Source organism: Ornithodoros turicata, chromosome 1 (assembly GCF_037126465.1).
Source record: "Ornithodoros turicata isolate Travis chromosome 1, ASM3712646v1, whole genome shotgun sequence".
Classification (NCBI taxonomy): Eukaryota; Metazoa; Arthropoda; class Arachnida; order Ixodida; family Argasidae; genus Ornithodoros; species Ornithodoros turicata.
The window spans coordinates 92280403-92302520 of NC_088201.1; the positions used below are offsets into that span (position 1 = coordinate 92280403).

General features: G+C 47.6%; 1 protein-coding gene across 6 annotated transcripts in view; it reads left to right on the forward strand.

Annotated features, from left to right (window-relative positions):
• Positions 1–22118, forward strand: part of LOC135366363 (uncharacterized) — a 192759-nt gene that overhangs the window by 110446 nt on the left and 60195 nt on the right. For 5 of the 6 annotated variants that reach the window (XM_064599033.1, XM_064599038.1, XM_064599057.1 and 2 more), the window contains 2 exons: positions 11357–11442; positions 13946–14027. The exons of the other annotated variant lie outside the window; for it this stretch is intronic. In XM_064599033.1, coding sequence (XP_064455103.1) covers positions 11357–11442; positions 13946–14027 — 168 coding nt within the window. The remainder of the gene's footprint in view (positions 1–11356; positions 11443–13945; positions 14028–22118) is intronic. 6 annotated transcript variants of the gene reach the window in all.

Here is a 22118-nt window from a genome sequence, read left to right on the forward strand (position 1 = left end):
GTACACATTTTTGTCATCGCGGTTCGCGGGTAAGGTGCGGGTAGACCCGCACTACCTCCGCGGATTACGCAGGTATGCCCGCAGTACCCGCAGGCGCAAAACCAACCCGTCGGATTTTGGTGTATTACCCGATTCATGGCGAACATTTGGCCCAAAATACTTTCCAGACGTTCCATATCCAACTCATCATCTCAAAATAAAGTTGTTGTTGTTGTTTGCCACATAGGGTTAAGTTTGGCTATCTTTCGACACCAAGACTGGTACACTTCGCATCAGTAAGCTGGCAACCATGTCAGCAGTGGCCACAGCGTACCCGTTGGGAAAGTGGCTCGCTAACGGACAGTGTCCTTAGCATCAATAAATCATTTCGTGCTGTCACGATCATGTGGCATAACTGAAACATGCGTACGCATTGGGCTGCGGGTATATCGGCGGGTATGCGGATAGGCGTCGGGATGTGCGGGTGCGGGTTATGCCCCCGCGGTTGCGGGTACGAATTTTCATACCCGCACTCATCTCTAGTTCGAAATACATAGAGTTATCACAGGTTTTGACGAAGGGTACGTGATAACCACAAATAAACTGGAAGTCTCACTTAATGTCCATTCTTCACCTAGACCTAAACTTACAAGTAGTGATAAGCGTTTATGTTTCTTCAATGAGTGGTCATAATAAGTCCGTTGTAAAAACAAGGCATCGTTGGTGCACAGCTGATTCGCTAAGATAGAGTTAATAGAGGAAGACACTAGAGAACGTACTTGGCGCGCCGTCAACGGGATTCTCCTATCCCCGAGCATGACCGCCCGGGCGCAGCTACCCGTTGGTCATGCACAGTTTTAGTGATCGAATTTCTGCAACTAACGTAACTACAACGGATATGCTCTATTTCTTGACAACCTTGTGCAGTCACGTGGGATAACAAACGGGGAAACGAGCTGATGGAGGGAACGCCGTCCAGCGTAGGAAGCACCCAGGTGGAAAATATTTGCAAGTGGAACCACTTGCAAGTTGTTTATGAAACAAATACCCCTTTGAGAAACCACTTGGAAATTGTCCACTTTAAAATCCATTTGGAAGCCGTTCCACTTTGGAAACCACTTGGTAGTGGTTCCACTTCGGAAACCACTTACATATCCTTTGCCACTTTGGGACCTATTTGCAAATGGTTCCACTTGCAGAACCACTTGTTATGAGAGTCCACTTCAGTTTCCAGCTTACACTCTACGCCCAGTAACGGTTATGTACCACACGAACATGAGGTACATTATCTTCTTCTTTCTATGATTCAAGAGGTACGGCTTAGAGCCCTGCACCATCCGCGAATGGAAGCGGATATCCGCGGATATCCGCAAGATACTTGCGGATTCGGATGAAAATTTAGCACTTTCTGCGGTGTGCGGATCGGATGCGGATGGCGCGAGGTCGGATGCGGATCAGATGCGGATACGAAGGCAGCGGATCGGTAGCGGATCGGATGCGGATATACCGCGTGCTGTCATTTTTCCACCAGCAATTTATTTGTATTGCGCGCCGACAGCCGACAGCGAGCGCATGCTCGGGTTCGCCTTTGACCATGCACGGCGGCAAGACGGGAGAGGAGGCATTCTGGCGTCTCGAACCGCGCGAGCACCGACGAGATAGCGTTCCACGCGTTCCAGAAGTCTCTCCATATCGCGTTTGTTGGAAGGTTTACCTTTGCTTGTCGTCATGACTGAGTCCTTCCGTGACAGCATGGAGGCATCCGAAATTATACCAACATGCTTCTGGCGGTCTTTACGCGTCTTTCGAAGCGTGCGGATTTTGCGGATCGGATGCGGATGGTGCGTTTTGCTCAGCGGATCCGATGCGGATGTAAACTGTTGTGTATGGTGCGGATGCGGATCGGATGCGGATAACGTGGGCGCGGATGCGGGTCGGATGCGGATGCCAAAAATCTCATCCGCGCAGGGCTCTACGGCTAACGTGATAAAATATTTAGTACTGCGCACATACAGTTTCGTGCATGAGGTACACATGCGATACGATGCGCCTTCGCCACGTACGAACGAGACCAGACAAACGTCAAACATTGTCAGTTCTCATTTCAAGCTTCCAACCTGACATGGACAAGGGAATCATGCCGCCAGCGAAGTCCAAACTGAAACAGTCTTACACATTCGCGACGTGCATAAAACACACACACACAATGAGGTATTGAGCAACACACTATTTTATTACGAAAATACATACCTTGAAAGTGGCATCTGTGGTGGCGCCACTGGTGGCTAACGAAGAAGCGCGAGAGCGCGTACTTCGTATTCTCATTCTGGACTTGGCTGCGTACTAATCACAGCATGTTTATTCCCTGCATCTCATGTCACGGTCATTAAACGGTTACACACCCACGACTGCCTCACGAGTCGCAAAAGGAATCGGTCGTGGCTTGAAAAACTTCGGCTGAGCGTCGTTTTTGAGATGGAGATGAACCAAGGTTTTGGTACATCTACCGAGCTGATTGCGAAAAAGATCTTCGTACGCCCCCAGAATCTCGTCCAACGCAGCGATTGAGCTAATGGAACCAACAAACAGCTCGTTGAGATTGATGCTTAGCTTGCGTATCCACTCTCGCCCAAGGAGATTAGTGTGCTCCATCTTGGTGAAGATAACTGGTAGGGTTTCTTCTCTTCCATCGATGAAGACATGGAGGTCTGCCGCCCCACGAAGCGGAATTTCATTCTTGTTGAAGGCGCGTAGACGGACTGGAGAGGGATGTAGCCTGGGCTCGCCCAATTTCTTGTACGTCCGATCATCCAGAAGCGTGGCACGGGAACCAGTATCCACTTGTAAAACGATCTGCTTGTCCTTGATCTTGCAAGTAAGGAACTTCCCGCCCTCTTCATCGGCAAGGAACACGTCCGTCACAAGCTTCACCTTGCGGACCCTCTTGCCTTTCTTGTGTTTTGCCTGTGGCTGGGATGTACGGCACATCTTTGCAATATGGCCAATCTTCCCACAAGCGTGACACTCTTCGTTACGAAATCTGCAAGATTCCTGGAGGTGGTTGGAATTTTCACACCTGAAACAAGACTCCTTGCTGGCATTCCTGGATGTAACCTTGTGCACGGCCGTCCCCGCATGCAACTGCTTCGATTCAGCCTCTGCGGCCAAAGAGCTTTCAGCCAGTCGAATCGCTGTGTCCAAAGTTAGACTCTTCTCGAGGACGAGCCGGGCGCGAATGCGTTGATCACGGAGACCCACGATAAAGGCTGTTAGTAAGGAACAGGCTCTGACATCTGTTTCCGTTTCGTATTCGCAACGGGAAATTATTGCAGACAAGCGCTGAACGAAGTCTTTGACGGGTTCGTCCTCTTGCTGACGTGCGGAGAAGAGCTTGGACCTCTCAAATTCTCTGAAGCACTTTGGCGTGAAATGTTCCGATAACACGGCCGTAATGTCTTTGAAAGGTACCTCTGTGACGATCCGAGGCTGCAGTAAGTTGTAGAGTCGTTTAAAAACGTCCGGACTGAGTGACGAAATCAAAAGTCCACATTTGTCCGCGTCGTTGATGACCCTTGCTACTTGCAGCGCTGCCTGGAACCGAATCTCATAGAGCTTCCAGTCCTCCTTCTCCGGATCGAACGTGCCGGGACTTCGAAACCGTCGTACTGCATCATCAGAGGCTGCTCCCGACGTTGGCGTCGTTGCCGATTCGTCCCCTTGCATTTCAGTCAGAGACCCGCTCGTCGCCTGTTGAGATAGCCGTGGGTGTGTAACCGTTTAATGACCGTGACATGAGATGCAGGGAATAAACATGCTGTGATGAGTACGCAGCCAAGTCCAGAATGAGAATATGAAGTACGCGCTCTCGCGCTCCTTCGTTAGCCACCAGTAGTTGAGATAGCCGTGGGTGTGTAACCGTTTAATGACCGTGACATGAGATGCAGGGAATAAACATGCTGTGATCAGTACGCAGCCAAGTCCAGAATGAGAATATGAAGTACGCGCTTTCGCGCTTCTTCGTTAGCCACCAGTCGCGCCACCACAATACCTCCCCTTTTAGATCGAGCCGTAGCGGTCGACAGGATGACGATCCCGTAAAGGGTAGCGGCGTACACTGCTGTCCGGTCGCGTTGCTTCGTTTCCTGGTGCCGACGTTGGCCTGCGAACGGGAGACGGTTCAGTTGATGTCTGGTTGTCGCCACAGGAGGTGAAGGTGTCATCGACTTCTGGGAATGGCAAGAGGCAGTCTGGTGAGAGACAAGAGGCAGGCGATGCCCTAGGAAGTTCGTCCTCCCAGGATTGAAGACTTCCCCTTTGCTTCAGATGATCTTTATGTACGCGATGCATCTTACCATCAGCGTCTCGCACTCGGAATATAACCTTCCCCTCCTGGCCCACAATGGTCGCACTACTCCAATGTCCCTTTTTGTGTGGGTCGTGCATCCAGACACACGTGTTGGACCCAAAAGATCTGTCTCGTGCTCGTTTGTCGTGACATCGCTTCTGACGTTCCTTAGCGGCGACGTCTCTTGCAGGAGGAGATGAAGACGGACCCGCGGGCCGTACAAGATCCAGCACGGACCGATAATGCCGATTGTTGAGTAACTCACATGGTGGACGGCCGGTCGACGCATGTGGGCGACCGGCACTTGCCCGGGGGCGTTTATTCCCTGCATCTCATGTCACGGTCATTAAATGTGGGCACTGGCGACGAGCGGGTCTCTGACTGAAATGCAAGGGGACGAATCCGCAACGACGCCAACGTCGGGAGCAGCCTCTGATGATGCAGTACGACGGTTTCGAAGTCCCGGCACGTTCGATCCGGAGAAGGAGAACTGGAAGCTCTAAGAGATTCGGTTCCAGGCAGGGCTTCAAGTAGCAAGGGTCATTAAGGACGCGGACAAATGTGGACTTTTGATTTCGTCACTCAGTCCGGACGTTTTTAAACGACTCTACAACTTGCTGCAGCCTCGGACCGTCACAGAGGTACTTTTCAAAGACATTACGGCCGTGTTATCTGAACATTTCACGCCAAAGTGCTTCAGAGAATTTGAGAGGTCCAAGCTCTTCTCCGCACGTCAGCAAGAGGGCGAACCCGTCAAAGACTTCGTTCAGCGCTTGTCTGCAATAATTTCCCGTTGCGAATACGAAACGGAAACAGATGTCAGAGCCTGTTCCTTACTAACAGCCTTTATCGTGGGTCTCCGTGATCAACGCATTCGCGCCCGGCTCGTCCTCGAGAAGAGTTTAACTTTGGACACAGCGATTCGACTGGCTGAAAGCTCTTTGGCCGCACAGGCTGAATCGAAGCAGTTGCATGCGGGGACGGCCGTGCACAAGGTTACATCCAGGAATGCCAGCAAGGAGTCTTGTTTCAGGTGTGGAAATTCCAACCACCTCCAGGAATCTTGCAGATTTCGTAACGAAGAGTGTCACGCTTGTGGGAAGATTGGCCATATTGCAAAGATGTGCCGTACATCCCAGCCACAGGCAAAACACAAGAAAGGCAAGAGAGTCCGCAAGGTGAAGCTTGTGACGGACGTGTTCCTTGCCGATGAAGAGGACGGGAAGTTCCTTACTTGCAAGATCAAGGACAAGCAGATCGTTTTACAAGTGGATACTGGTTCCCGTGCCACGCTTCTGGATGATCGGACGTACAAGAAATTGGGCGAGCCCAGGCTACATTCCTCTCCAGTCCGTCTACGCGCCTTCAATAAGAATGAAATTCCGCTTCGTGGGGCGGCAGACCTTCTTGTCTTCATCGATGGAAGAGAACAAACCCTACCAGTTATCTTCACCAAGATGGAGCCCACTAATCTCCTTGGGCGAGAGTGGATACGCAAGCTAGGCATCAATCTCAACGAGCTGTTTGTGGGTTCCATTAGCTCAATCGCTGCGTTGGACGAGATTCTGGGGGCGTACGAAGATCTTTTTCGCAATCACCTCGGTAGATGTACCAAGACCTTGGTTCATCTCCATCTCAAAAACGACGCTCAGCCAAAGTTTTTCAAGCCACGACCGATTCCTTTTGCGACTCGTGAGGCAGTACAAGCTGACCTACAACGTCAGGTAAAGAATGGTGTGCTGGAACCAGTCGAGGTGTCGGAATGGGCTACCCCCATTGTGGATGTTCCGAAGCCGAATGGAGCTGTTCGAGTCTGCGGCGATTTCAGCGTCACAGTGAATCCCCAGATTGAGATCGCGCAGTATCCTTTGCCTCGAACGGAAGAGCTGTTGGCGGTGCTAAATGGAGGCCAGAAGTTCACCAAATTGGACTTGTCTGAGGCGTACCTCCAGATGGAGTTGGATGACGAAGCCAAGAGGATATTGGTAATAAACACGCACAAAGGTTTATATCGGTTCAATCGAATGCCGTTTGGCATCGCATCTGCCCCTGCGGTGTTTCAGCGCACAATGGAGCAAGTGATTGCCGGAATTGCGTCTGTCGCTTGCTATCTGGACGACATAATTGTCACTGGCAAAAACGACACGGAGCATCTCAAGAACTTTGAGCAAGTCTTAGAGCGCCTTCGACAGTTTGGTTTCACACTGAAGAAGGAGAAGTGTGCCTTCATGCAGCACCAGGTGGAATACTTGGGACATGTTGTTACAGCGGAGGGATTTCGACCATCTGCTAAGAAGGTGTCGGCAATTTTGAACATGCCTCCTCCCACGCAAGTGTCAGAGTTACGGGCGTTTCTCGGCATGATTCAGCACTACGCAAAGTACTTGCCCTCGTTGGCGGACGCCTGCGCTCCGCTTAACAACTTACTCAGGAAATCTGTGCCATGGCAATGGTCGGCGTCTTGCGTGGATGCGTTTGAGGCAATCAAGATGATGCTCACTTCTGCCCAAATTCTCACACACTACGGTCCGCGCAAGGAGATCTTCCTGGCCGTGGATACTTCTTCGAAGGGGCTTGGTGCAGTCATCTACCATCGTATTAACGGCCAAGATCGACCGATTGCACATGCATCAAAGACATTGACACCAGCTGAGACCAAATACGCTCAGATAGAGCGGGAAGCCCTCGCCATTATCTTTGGGGTCAAGAAGTTTCACCAATATTTGTGGGGGCGAAGGTTTACGCTTTTCACAGACCACAAGCCTTTAACGGTGATTTTCGGGTCTAAAAAAGGCATTCCCGTTACTACAGCAAGTCGTCTACAGCGGTGGGCAATCATCCTCATGAGCTATTCGTTTGATATACAATTCAAGTCTACGAACAACATCGCCAATGCTGATGGACTATCCAGGCTTCCAGAGGGCCCCGATTTGACGTTTGATGAGCAAATGCAGCGAGGAATTTTCAACGTCGAGGACGAAGGGATTAACGCGGTACACGACTTTCAGATGTCTACTCTGCCAGTCACCGCTAAGCATATCGCAGACGCCACTCAGAAAGATCACTGCTTGGCGCAAGAGTTTATTGTCAATGGCTGGCCAAAGAATCCGGAGCCACAGTTTGCCATATATTTTCAGAAGCGAACTGAGCTGACATCTCACAGAGGATGTGTCCTTTGGGGACTACGCACCGTGATTCCGGAGAAGTATCGAGCGGATTTGCTCGACACTCTACATGATTGTCATATTGGACAGACCAAAATGAAAATGCTCGCCCGCTCATACTTGTGGTGGCCAGGTCTTGACAAGGATATTGAAGCAAGGGTGCGACGTTGCGATCAATGTGCATCCGTCGCGGCACAAGAATCTCCGGTGCCACTTCATCAGTGGGAGTCACCAGAGAAGCCCTGGTGTCGACTGCATGCTGATTTTGCAGAGCTGCAAGGGCATCATTATTTTATCTTAGTAGACGCTTTCAGCAAGTGGCCAGAAGTTGTGCGCATGGTGTCTACCATAGCAATCAAGACTATTGAGGTGTTGAAAGACATCTTTCTTCACAATGGTCTTCCCGAGGTACTGGTGTCGGACAATGGCCCTCCTTTCACCAGTCAACTTTTCGAACGTTTCTTGTCGGAACAAGGAATTCATCATGTTCGGACACCTCCATATCATCCCAAGTCGAACGGACAAGCAGAGAACTTTGTCCGAACTTTAAAAGCTGCGCTGTCCCGTTCAAGCGTGGAGGACAGGGAGGTTTTGAGAAGTTTCGTTTTTAAATACCGGGTAACCCCACATGCGTCGACCGGCCGTCCACCATGTGAGTTACTCAACAATCGGCATTATCGGTCCGTGCTGGATCTTGTACGGCCCGCGGGCCCGTCTTCATCTCCTCCTGCAAGAGACGTCGCCGCTAAGGAACGTCAGAAGCGATGTCACGACAAACGAGCACGAGACAGATCTTTTGGGTCCAACACGTGTGTCTGGATGCACGACCCACACAAAAAGGGACATTGGAGTAGTGCGACCATTGTGGGCCAGGAGGGGAAGGTTATATTCCGAGTGCGAGACGCTGATGGTAAGATGCATCGCGTACATAAAGATCATCTGAAGCAAAGGGGAAGTCTTCAATCCTGGGAGGACGAACTTCCTAGGGCATCGCCTGCCTCTTGTCTCTCACCAGACTGCCTCTTGCCATTCCCAGAAGTCGATGACACCTTCACCTCCTGTGGCGACAACCAGACATCAACTGAACCGTCTCCCGTTCGCAGGCCAACGTCGGCACCAGGAAACGAAGCAACGCGACCGGACAGCAGAGTACGCCGCTACCCCTTACGGGATCGTCATCCTGTCGACCGCTACGGCTCGATCTAAAAGGGGAGGTATTGTGGTGGCGCGACTGGTGGCTAACGAAGAAGCGCGAGAGCGCGTACTTCATATTCTCATTCTGGACCAGCTCCCGTGGCTCAGTGGTTAGCGTGCTGGCCATGTCACGTCGAGACTGGGAGGTACCCGGGTTCGAATCCCGGTGCCGGCTGTGCTGTCTGGGGTTTTTCCTGGGTTTTCCTCAGACGCTTTCAGACATATGTCGGCACAGTTCCCTCAGAAGTCGGCCCAGGACGCACTTTCCCCCAGGGCGTCAGTCGTGACGTTGCCCACCTACGTGAGGCCGACAACGGCAAGCCCTTTCACCACCCACCACCACCACCACCTCATTCTGGACTTGGCTGCGTACTGATCACAGCATGTTTATTCCCTGCATCTCATGTCACGGTCATTAAACGGTTACACACCCACGGCTATCTCAGCATCCAGGTTGACACAATAATGGAAAACATCTCGCGCACAGTGTCGGGAAATGTTTCACACGTATACACATGTTTCAATGTCACAAGGTATCGCACAATGGACAGACAATATGACAAGCTGCAGTCCGCGTTTCTTAAGGTGATCAGGTACGATATGAATCTCGGGACATTTCGAGATCCAATATTGGAAGCGCAGCATGAAGAAAGCCAAATCTGAAATGTTCAAGGAAAAGTTCAGTCACATATTAGTTATGTTCGAACTGTAAGTTGGTCCACTGGCTTACCCTTCCAAGAAGCGAAGTCAACAGAATCGAGACTGAAAGTAGCAGAAGCAGCTCACGACGCAGAAATCACATTCTCCTTTGTTCTTCATCCGAGCCATCCGAGCGAGCACCGTGGAACGCCTGTTCTGTTGCAACTTGCAATCGGGTGATATCAGCGGCGATGGCGGTTTCGTGCCCAGGCGAGGCATTGAGTTTCACCTCCTATATGCGCCTGAAACACGCTGAACTTGGAATATAATGCTGGGCAGTTTCAGTAGCTCCATTGTATTGCTCTATCCAACCGACGCAACTTCGAAATCGTTCAAATGATACGAAGACATGGATTGGATTGGATTGCCTTTCCTTTCGTGTTTAGTGTTCCTCATGTGATACCCGAAGCGGATCCTGTCTAACCCACTCTGACTTTCAAAGTGGTTACAGTTTAACCCACAAGGCTCTGGCCAAACCCACTTTGACATCGGAGTGAACACAATTTAGCCAGAAAATGATTCTATTTCGAACCACTTTGCTGACCAAGTGGTTCCAGTTTAGCCCACAACAGCTCTGTCTAACCCACTGTGACTTCCACACTGGCAAGATAATGGTTCCATTTCAAACCACTTTGCTGACCAAGTGGTTCCACCTTAAACCACTTTGCTGACAAAGTGGTTCCACCTTGACCCACTTTGTTGTTCAAGTGGTTCCACTATATCCCACTTGGGATTCCACTTTATTTTTTCACCTGGGGAGGCAAGCAGTGTAATTGCGTTGAGTAGGTACGAACCTTCGGGATACGTGCGGAATTGAGTAGTGCAATCGGAATCAAAGTAAACGTTGTCATATCAAACGTGAATCATATTTTATCTATGAGACTACCTGCGACACCGCCAACCCTTTGCTTTCCACCAACAGAGATGAAGATATGTTTACCGCCTATGACGTGTTGAAGTGGCGTTTGTATGCTTTGCGAGCGGAATCGATAAATCGTTACCCATCGTAACAAATGTAGGTATGTATTTCCGAAGACAACAATAATCCAAAGATTAATGCACACAGTAAACCGTCATCTTCATGCTGCTCTACGAACCAGCGGGAACCGGAAATGGCAAAAACGAAACCGCCCGCCATTCCATGCTCTGGTCTGTAGGGCTTCGTCATAATAAAGTGACGAACGAACGACAGCACACAAGCCAATGATGTAGTGGGAAAATATTCACTGCTTATTTGTTTACCAAATACATATGAGATACCCACATAGTACGCCGAATGTAGATAGCAAGTGACGACTTTTGGAAGAGAGCACATCAAGTTTAGCGAAATGAAGCAGCGAACGGACCTTTGCACTGGAAACGGAGGGCTTTGCAAAGGAAATATTTTGCGTGACAGTTTCTGTCGGTATAGCATTCTATACTCCTTCAATATTTACTCCGAAAGGCGGTTGGGAAAGTGAAGGAGGATAAAGGGCACGGGTTCCGCAATGTTTATCTATCGTTAATACGAATATTCATTTATCTTTTTTTAGCAACCAGTTAATTAGCGTGTCTTTGTCAATTATGTAATAAGCACAGGACTCCAGAAGGATAAGGACACCTCCGTCCGATGAAATGGGTACACCGCCTGGAGCAAGGTGTCTGCAGTCAGAGCTTGAGTTGATGTGAGTTCAGAGTAGACTTCTTACCGCATAAGCGTTGAGCTAGGAACGCCTATCTTCGCCCCAAACAGATAAGCAAGGTTTTATTGTCCTCTGTACGGTGCCTTGTGCGGTAAGCCTTGGGGTGCAGTTAATGTGCAATACATGGTGCAGTATTTATTTGTTTTCTCTCGTTTGTCATTGCAATTGGTTGCATCCAGAATGCGATACTTCCGTCGTAGGGTCGACTTATTGAACATGAACCAGGAATAATTAAACAATTTTTTACAGGTAATGTATAAAATACATGTAGTTACTTATAAACATATTTACAGGTAATATACGAAATGTACGTCCGCTCAGACGCTGAGCCGAACCCCAACCTCTACAACACAACAATGAAACCCAGTTTGATAATGAGGTAAGCATTGCGTGGGGGACCAGAAGGTCGTCGAGGGGTTCTTATACCATATCGGGCTTGTCCTGACTGCGATCTGTCTTCAACATGGCTCGAAGCCCTGTTTCATTCCGAAGCCCTCTGGGATACAGCGGTATAAGCGGACATGTAAAGGGGATATAAGAGGGTAAATGTAAATGGAGGTAGATGATTTGAAATTGGAGTAGACGAAGTTAATTAAGAGTAAGAGGTAAGAGTAATTGAAGGCAATTAGAGGTAATTAAAGGAAATTAAAACAAGCAAGTTCAAGGGTTATGAATGTAACCTTCATATGTAATTAAGAGAACGATTAAATGAAATTAAAGATTACCGGAGATAACCCCAGGTTACCGGCGGTAATTACATGTCAATAAAGATAATTAAAGGTAATTAACGTCAATTAAGGGGGAATTTGGAGTAATTAAAGCAAGTAAACGTAATTACAGGGAATTAAATGAAATTCACGATTACCTCAAGAATGGACCGGAGGTGGACACCCGGAAGTCCAGTTAGATCGGAAGTAGAGAACCGAATGTCGAGTTGGACCGGAAGTGGATACCGGAAGTCAAGTATAGCCAAGATGACTAATTACCTAAAATTCGTTAATTAACATTTAATTAGGGGAATTTGGGCAAAATCGAGAAAGCAGATTGAGACACTATCTTAGTTGCAAGCCATTTCACGTTTAACAAATCGTGAAGCATGCATGTTCGTTAAACTATCCATCCACGAATTTTGATATTTGTTAATTACTGAATATCGGTACTGTGACCACAGCGGGGTGCAGCGTCCAGTTGAGTTTTTAGATGGCGTCAGCTGCGCGTAGAATGGGCCCCTTTCATAGCTGCTTACGCCCACGTACTGCAGCGCCAATGACCTTGGGTGCGCCGAACATACTTATATTTGTACTAAATAGAGGCTGAGGGGGGGGGGCGATTCATGGGGGCAATCTTCAGATGCTAGCCCGACGGGTGTGGAGACACTGCGGGTATTCGCGAGCGACACTTCAAAGCCGCTTTTAATGTACTATGCCGCCGACGTGTGTGCATTTTCATGCACGACAAGTGTTCCCGGGGGATCCGCTAGGATGCGAAAGCGAGTGTGAAAAGCCTCCACTGTACACGTGCCAGATGTGTTAGGCTCGCGTTCCTTGCAGGAAAATGTGGAGTATATAGGATGTTCTGCGGCTATCGGAAACAGATTTGTTATCGGGGCCCTTAAAGGCCAGTGAAGAACGACTCGCGAGAATGCTGCCAGGCCACACGCCGTGCTGAAATACGTGCGTCAAACCGCATGAGGCGCAGATCCCGTACCTGCGTACACAACGGGTTTGTCGTGTGCGCTTGCCAGAACAATCTACCGCAGCCGCTTTCTCTTCATACAGCATTGGAATCGAAATGTTAATTTTTGTAGTCGGGACGTTGTATGTCCAACAAGATGGTTCTCTCCTTCGCCTCATAATTACTTTCTCGTTTTCATGGGTCTTCCGCAACTTTTTCGTAAGAGAGTCATTGCTAAAAAGGATGTAGGCAACACCACTCAAATACAGAAAGCCCTCGTTGACGTGGCGTGGCAACTAAGAGTAAGCTAATTAGGATGGGGTTTTCAACGGCCGTAGCGAATCAGAAAAGTGCTTTCAACGGTCGCAACCATGAAGATGAGCAACAGTCGGCTGCATTGGCAGCAACTCTCGTCCGCGAGGTAAGTCCCACGTAATAAATGGGAAAACAAAATAAAGGGCAATGTGTTCCCATATTTTTCGCAGGACTGATTAAAGCGTGTTGCACTTTTGGTGTACAGGTTGAAGTTTGCGAAGTTAACTGCAGTCATTTGCGAGTTCCGCAGAACGGCGCATCAGGATAGCAGACAAATTCTGACTTTCGATGTCGGCGTAGCGAAAGGGGTAGAGGAGGGGAAATAAGCTTGTCTTCTGTATCTAGGTGTTGTCGATTTAGGTCTCTTCTTCTTCTTCCTCTTATTTTTGTAGGACGCGGTAGGACGGCAGGCCAGAGTCAGAAATGTCCTTCTGCACTGCGGTTGGTTGCTATGGACGCCCGTCAACTGACCGCTCCGTGAAATATGAAATCTGCTATGATGCAATGCTGATGATGATGCTAAATCGCGCGGTAGGAGCAGCTGCGATGCACGGAATTGTGCGTAAAAACGCAGCTTTCGCGCATGAAATATGCACCATGCGAGCCGGCCTTTAAATTGCTTTTTTTCTTACAAGAATGGAGCATAGCGCTAATCCACGCTGTCGATATCCCCTTCATACCACGTCGGTGTCACTCACACATACGGATCATCAAAATTGGGACGTAGAACGTACTAGTCATAATGAACTGAACAGTGGCGAGAGAATGCTTGAAGACAGTAAATTTATCTCTATCGCGCGCCTTGGGAGACGGAATATTGGGCTCCGTTTTGTTCACCTCCCACTAACATGGCAGTGAGACTACAACAGATCTGAAAAGCATCTCTTTTGCAGCTATTGCCCAAATAATCCGGCGCTCGTGAATTTAACGAGAAACCAGGACCTCAAAGGATTTGAAAACGTCGTCTCCGCCTACGTGAGTCTTTGGAGTCATATTTATTACACGGTGCGCGACGTATTATTATTTCATATTTATTACTTTTTTTGCCACACAAAATGAGAGAGAATTGGCCACAGCGAACGTGTGTCCCTGCCTTAATGAACATGACATTGTTATGTTTACAAGAGCGGTAGCTCAGTCGGTAGCTTGCTGAGCTCAAGATCGCGGGTTCGATGCCGGCCCTAGGACGATAGCAATATGGGGGCGGTAAACATTGCAACCATGACCGCGCGTCGAAGATTTCCGACGCACATCAAAAGAACCCAAGGTGGTCATAATTATCTACAGTCCAATCCTTCGGCACGAGCATCATGCGCCATACAAATAGGCTGACTCATCTTACGTGTAAATGTATTTTGATTTTGTTTTTTTTTTTAGTTTGCGCGATTACTTTTCGACAGAGGTATTGAGATGAGATATTTAGCCCGGTAAATGTTCCTACAAAGGACTTTTTTTTTTCATTTTGACCAGCGTTCTAGAACGAGTAAGGTAAAACCCAACTCCAAGCGCGGTCGCTCGATTTTCGGCAAAATAGTTGTCCCACATATTTGAATGAATATGCCAGGAAACGTGAAGGAGAGCTCTACAACAAAATAATTTACTAACGAGAAACATGAGTACCCAGTTGATAGCGCATGCAGCTCGGTACGTAGAATCACTCCTGGGAAGTTAGAATATGTTTCGAGAGGAAAAAAGACGCAATTGCGCAGGTGCAGTAATAAATAAATAAATAAATACCTTACAGCCTAAAACAACAACCTGCAAAAGTCCGCGCGCGTTCTTACGTAGTGCTTATTCCATTAGTCCGGTCTCTACGTTGGAGAAGTTCACGAAGCTTCTGGCGTTAAATTGACTGGAACGAATAATTTAGTTTTGTAGTTGATAAAGGGGCATTACGGGGTTATGTGTTCCCTCATGGGCTCCCGAAAGAAATTTATTTATTGCCGTCCCCTCTCGTCGGTGGTAGCCAAGGTCGTGCTGAAGACTGAGAGGTGGTGGGGTCGAATCCTACCACCGGCTCTGCTGTCTGAGGTTTTGCCCGTTTTTTTAAGACTTTCCAGACGAATGTCGGCACGGTTCCCCCTGAAATCGGCCCAGGACGCATACTAACCCCCTCTCCCCCACTCCTTCCTGCTGTCCTCTCTCCATCTGTCCACATCTGTGTGCACGTTTTGAAATGTGTCCTGAGTAGTAAGAGGGCTGGCCGAGAGAAACCGGGGGTGAGTATGGGCGAGCAACGGCCCCCCAGTCCCCTAGCAACGGCCAGGCGCGTCTGGTCCGTTCCATGGACCCCTGGACCTTGTGCCGTTGACCCCTGGGGCCTTCGCGTATTTTTCCCGCTAATCGGCGGGTGGCGCGTGTGGGGAGGGTTGTCCGCGCGGTTATAACATGCATATACATGGTCATACACAAAAAGTACAACTTGCTGGGAATTGTGCCAATTGCAATGCCAATAGTGCTGCCAATCGTCATGCAAACCAGGTGAATAAGAAAAACCCAGCCGAAAAACCTTCACGACCTGAAACAGAAGAAACAAAACGCAAGACAATGCATGTAAAGAATATACATATTTTATTCACTATTAATATTTCAAGTCATCAGATTCTGAAAGAAAACATAAAATCAACATCCATCACATTGCTTACCAATTGTTCACTTACGGAGCCCCGCACCAATGACCTGGAAGATGACTTATTATTACAGGAAACTACGTTCGTATTCTATAATACATGCAATACCGAGGCCACACTTGGTAATCTGAAAAAGGTGCATTTTAATATCAACAACCATACTTGAATCCATGGAAGACCATGGGACACGAACGACAAGAACGACATGAACGCAAGAGGAAATAAAATCTGTAACACTACATTTATTCTCTTAACCAATACGACTACAATCAAAATTACAAGTTGTATTATACAAAGTCTGATACGTAACCAACATTATTGCAATAGCGGGATTTTAATTACAAGTGCCGATACGATAGATGTATGTAATTAATTGTAAAGAGCAGAGACCATGGAAGACTATGGAACAGGAATGACAAGAACAACACGAACACAAGAGGAAATAAAATTTATAACACCACATTTAATCAAAGGAGATATTCTTAATCAATACAATTACAATCAAAATTAAAAGTTTCATTATAAAAAGTCTAACGTTACAATACGTGAGCACCATCATTGCAACAGTGGAGCTTTAATTACAAGTTCTGATAGATGTGCGTAATTTCAAGCACAATAGCTAAGTTTAATATTCCAACATGACACAATTAATCAGTTTCTTATGAAGTGATCGGTGACCGACACATTGGCGGAGGGCCGTACGTTCATTTACCATCGAGCATTTTTCACCCTGGGCCGACTCTGGCAATTTTTCCGCCTGGGCATAGCACTAATATAGAACCAAACCGACATATCCTCCAACAGTAGGGAAATAATAGTTAAACTATACCATATCAAAACCAGAAACAGACACCACATTTAATTAAAGAAGATATTCTTAATCAATATGATTAGAATCAAAATTACAGGTTGTATTATAAAAGGTCTAATATTTCTATACGTGAGAACCATCATTGCAGTAGCAGGAAGTTCTGATAGTTGTATATAATTAATTGTGAACAGCAGAGACCCTGTAAGACCATGGGACACGAACGACATGAACACAAGAGGAAATAAAATCTATAACACCACATTTAATCAAAGAAGATATTCTTAATCAAAACAACAGAGGAGGAGAATAATCTATCATTTTAACTATCATAAAATCATCCTCGTGGCTTAATCTAATCGAACGCTATACAATTTTCACTCCAAGAGACACTACAAACCTTACTTTGTTTTATGAATCCAACACGGAAATAGATATGTTAAAAATGAACTTCACCACATAGCACGTTCCTAGCCAGCAACCAGCTCTATTGATATCTGCCCTGATTTGTTGAAGACGGGTGCCGATAGATGTATGTAATTAATTGTGAACAGCAGAGACCCTGGAAGACCACGGAACACGAACGACAAGAACGACACGAACACAAGAGGAAATAAAATCTATAACACTACAAAGAAGCTATTCTTAATCAATACAATTACAATCAAAATTGAAGCTATTCTTAATCAATACAATTGCAATCAAAATTACAAGTTTTATTATAAAAAGTCAAATATTTCTATTCGTGCCCACCATCACTGCAATAGCGGGAAGTTCTGATAGTTGTATGTAATTAATTGTGAACAGCAGAGACCCTGGAGGACCATGGGACACGAACGACATGACGACACGAACACAAGAGGAAATAAAATCTATACCACTACAAAGAAGATATTCTTAATCAAAACAACAGAGGAGAATAATCTATCATTTTAACTATCATAAAATCATCCTCGTGACACAATCTAATCGAACGCTATACAATTTTCATTCTAAGAGACACTACAAACCTTACTTTGTTTTATGGATCCAATACCCAGGCACCATGAGAGGATCTTGGTTTTTCTTCAAAGCCCGGAGACACTATCTCTCTGTCTATACGACCAAAGGACTGCCCATGCTTTATCACTCAAAGGGTTGGGGGCTATATTCCTTTTCCTTCCTCAAGCAAACAGGGCGCTCTCGAGGGTAGATAAGATAGTACAGTGCTGGACAAAAGTTTACGGAACGCGCGAGCGGCGTATTTTCTCTGGGCAGAGACACCCTAGCGGCGAGCGGAAGCGGGCGAGTCCACTCGTTCAGAGGGATGGACAAGTGCGCTTGTGGCGACCCACCGTGGTAGTAGTGGTAACTTTGCTTTTGAGTGTAACGAACGCCAAAATGGTTTCGTCTTCGGTCTACTGCACTGAGCGGGAATGGCTATCGCGGGAAGGAAGTCTCTCCGCTATCGGAGAGATAACGGGCGCTAAGATGAATTGAGGTGACAACGGGCTCGCAGTGCCTAGCTTTTTTTCTTTTTTTATTAGACAAAAACAGAAGAAAAGAGCGTATACCCTTGAACACACACACACACACAAAAGAGGGAGGGGAGACGATACTGTCTCAATACTTTGTCGGCCCCCTTTCGCAGCAATAACTTGGGCCATACGCCCAGGAAGGGAAGCGTATAGCCGACGGACAAGGTCCACGTCTTCACGTAGCAAGGACCACTCTGCTTCTATAAATTCCCAGAGTACGTCCTTGCTCCTTGTAGGCGTCTGTCTCTTGCTCATCCTATTCTTCAGGCTGCCCCAGACGTTTTCGATGTCCGGGCTCTGCGCAGGCCATGTCAGCTGCATTACGCTGAGGCGTAAAAAAAGAAAAAAGCTAGGCACTGCGAGCCCGTTGTCACCTCAATTCATCTTAGCGCCCTGTTATCTCTCCGATAGCGGAGAGACTTCCTTCCTGCGATAGCCATTCCCGCTCAGTGCAGTAGACCGAAAACGAAACCATTTTGGCGTTCGTTACACTCAAAAGCAAAGTTACCACTACTACCACGGTGGGTCGCCACAGGCGCACTCTTCCATCCCTCTGAACGAGTGGACTCGCCCGCTTCCGCTCGCCGCTAGGGTGTCTCTGCCCTGAGAAAATACGCCGCTCGCGCGTTCCGTAAACTTTTGTCCAGCACTGTACAAAGGCGATATATTTTACTGTGCAGCGCAAATAGATGCCGATATTATTCGTAGTGATCACTATCTTTTCGCATCCTTTCCTTGAAACGGAAGTCTTTCGTCAAAGTGGATGACATATACCCTAGTTACACTAGCTTTCTCAACCACTGTTGAGTCAACTGCAGTCGAATGCTCGACCACGGTCGAGTGAACTGAGCAAGGAAATCAGTTACACGGGCTTCTGTGAGCTCAGTTGAGAGTAGCGCTAGCAGCAAGGTATATCTAAACAGGTAGCGTAACTCCCATAGGCCCCTGTGTCTTCAGAATGACGCCATGATAGAGACGGTCAGCGCCATCCATCCGTTGAGCGGACTACTACCATTGTAAATAAATGACGTCAGGGATGACGTCACCACTATGAATAATAAGTAGTGCATAATTAGCCATGGCACGTTTACATTCGCGCACTGTGTTTGCGTTGTATACCCTTTCCCTCACCCAAGCAACAACACCAGACGAGAATACAGAAAAATAAATCACATCAGGTTTAATTAAACATATCACTTCGAAATACATAGAGTTATCACAGTTTATAAAATTCCAGACTTAAGGGCATCGTGATGACAACTACAGAAATTAGGAAGGTTCACTTAAGTTCCATTTCTCTCCTAGAGCTACACGTACACGTAGCGATTAGACGTTTGCATTTATTCAGTGAGTGACTATTATAGGTAAATTGCAACGAAACGTGGCATCGTTGGTGCACAGCTGATTCCTGCTAACACTCACGCTATCATAGCCGCTCGTGCCATAACGAAATTTTTTTCGCGGGGCCAGCAACAGGGGATTTTCTGTTTACACAAGTGGTTCTTGGTCTACAGCTCCGAGATCTGAACGTCGTTTCCTGTTTAACCCAAAAGAGTGTCCCAACTCAGTATTACAATGCACCAGGGATGGGCAGTAATAGTAATACATTCTATTATAATACTATTACTGTAATACTTTTAGTATTACTATTACGTATTATAATACCCGTTCTGGAAATGTATTTGTATTATGTATTATAATACCGAAAATTGGACTATTATCTGTATTATAATACTCTTAAACCAGTAATACAATGGAAAGTCAGAGGGCCAAATCCCTCCATTCCCATACTCCACGTGTGCACTGTGTACGTCACTGTTCCTAAGCCCCAGCTAAGAACTATTGGATTGAGGACGAAGCAGGTGCCGGCCTGCCTGGCCATAGCTATGCGAACACTGCGCCTTTCTTCTTTCTTTTCTTCCTTTTCATTCGTTAAGACGCCTTTTGGGAATTCAGTTACGATCGGTGACCTCACGATCAGAACAAGGGCCACTCCTGCATTCCTATGGGTCATTGCCCACTGTTTGTCACCTCTGAGTCATATAGCACGGGGTCACCTGCGCTTCTAGAATGGTCTCGGTACTTTCAAGTAGCGTAGCGTCGCCCTCAAGGGTCTTGTGGGCAGATGATACGGAGACCAGGAATGGATGGTCGAACGATTTTGGACGGCCGATTTTTTGTCGTCGATGGCAACGCGAACCAGGACGCCGCCTCCCTTAAAGCAAGGTGCTTGCTGTGCTCTAAGTTAATAAGTTCGTCAAAGCACTCAACGTCGAATTTAAAGATTCACTTGAAGGTAAGTCGCTATTTCTTTTCCATTTGGTGTTGTTTGACTCCGACTGCATTAACTATGCATTCTGACAGCATTGGCATAGTGGAATTTTGTGACTTGTACTCACTTTCGTGAGTGAGCACAGCTTTTCGTGCTCACCCTAGGAGGTTTCTCGCTTTTCTTTATCTCGACTATTTTTTCTCAAAAACTGCAGCGGGTACATCCTTCTGCACATCTACAATACGAGGAAAGCGTGAAAGAGAGGCCTTCATCGCGAAAACGGACGCACAATGAGGCTGGAGAATCCACTTCACGAAAACAGCTGCGCCTAACAGAATGCACTACCAGGACAACGCCTCAGGTGTCACAACAAAAGTTTGACGAGCTGTTGCTTAATCTTGTTGTCAAGGGGTTCCATCCACTAACCTTCGTGGAGCAACCAGAGTTTCGTGCATTCGTCGAAGGTAAACCGCTTCTTCACCTGTTGCAAGCCGCGATGATCCCAATAGCGACGTCCCTACAACGCGCTTCTTACCTTTAGGAATCTGTCCTCAAGTTGACGTTATTTCGCGGAGGACCTTGGGTCGGCGTATCGACATAGCCCACACAGAAATGTTGCGCCAAATGAGTGCTCTTCTGGAGAACCAGCAGTGCCTGTGTCTTACGGCCGACATATGGTCTACTTCAACGAAGAGTTATATGGGCGTTACCGCACACTGGGTATGACTCTTCCAACTCTTTTTGTTATCCGCTCTAATCTATGTTAAGTGCGGTTAATAGAGTGTCATGCTCTTTTCAGATTTGCCCCAGCACATTCGAACGAAAATCAGCTGCGCTGGCGTGTAAGAGGTTTACTGGGAAACACTCTTATGATCGTGTGGCAGATATTTTAAGCGACATATGCTTTGATTTTAAACTCTCCATGGAAAAAGTTGTGGGCACCGTAACAGACAACGGATCAAATTTCGTCAAGGCCTTCAAAGAGTTTGGTGTGCAAGACGATGATGTGCAAGACCATGATGACTGCGACGAAGAGTGCGAGTTCCTCTCCATCAGCTACTCCGGGTCTGTGCTTTCACGCCATATCCGCTGCGCCAGCCACACGCTCAGCCTTATTGGGACGACGGATGCGAAGCGTGGTGTATCGCAAAACGCATCGTGCGCCCGATGCCACACAACCGTGATTTCCAAATGTTCGCAATATTGGAGTGCGTCCAAGAGGCCCAAATCAGCGGAATTGGTGCAGAGTGTTCTGGGGCAGCAACTTATCACTCCTTGCATAACCAGATGGAATTCGTTTTTTGACGCCGTGAAGCGCATCCTCCAGAACCAAGACAAGCTTCCGGAGTTGTCCGACGCCCTAGAGCTTCCACGGTTTAAAGGCTCTGAGCTGGCCTTCCTCGAGGACTACTGTAGGATTTTGGAACCCATCTCTACAGGTAAGGATCCTGAGAACGCAGCTTGATGGCATGCATATAGTGATACCCATGCTTTTGATGCAGCACTAGATCGCCTCCAGGGGAGCAAGTCTTGCTTCTACGGGGAACTCCTCCCCACGCTGCTGGCTGTGAGGAGCCGACTGAAGGCAGCTAGCCAGAACATCAGAGACAAGACACTTTCCTGTATTGCCAATGCGGTGTCAGATGGACTGGAGCGACGGTTCCAGGATGTCCTTGCTCTGAAGGATGAACATGCCCTTATTGCAACAACATCACATCCCTACTTCAAAGCGCGGTGGCTTCCGGCCAGTGCGCACTGCGACCTGGAGACTTTGCTGTTCAGGGCCGTCGAAGCTGCCGCGACAGAACCATCCGACGAAACTTTACAGTTACTTGGGGA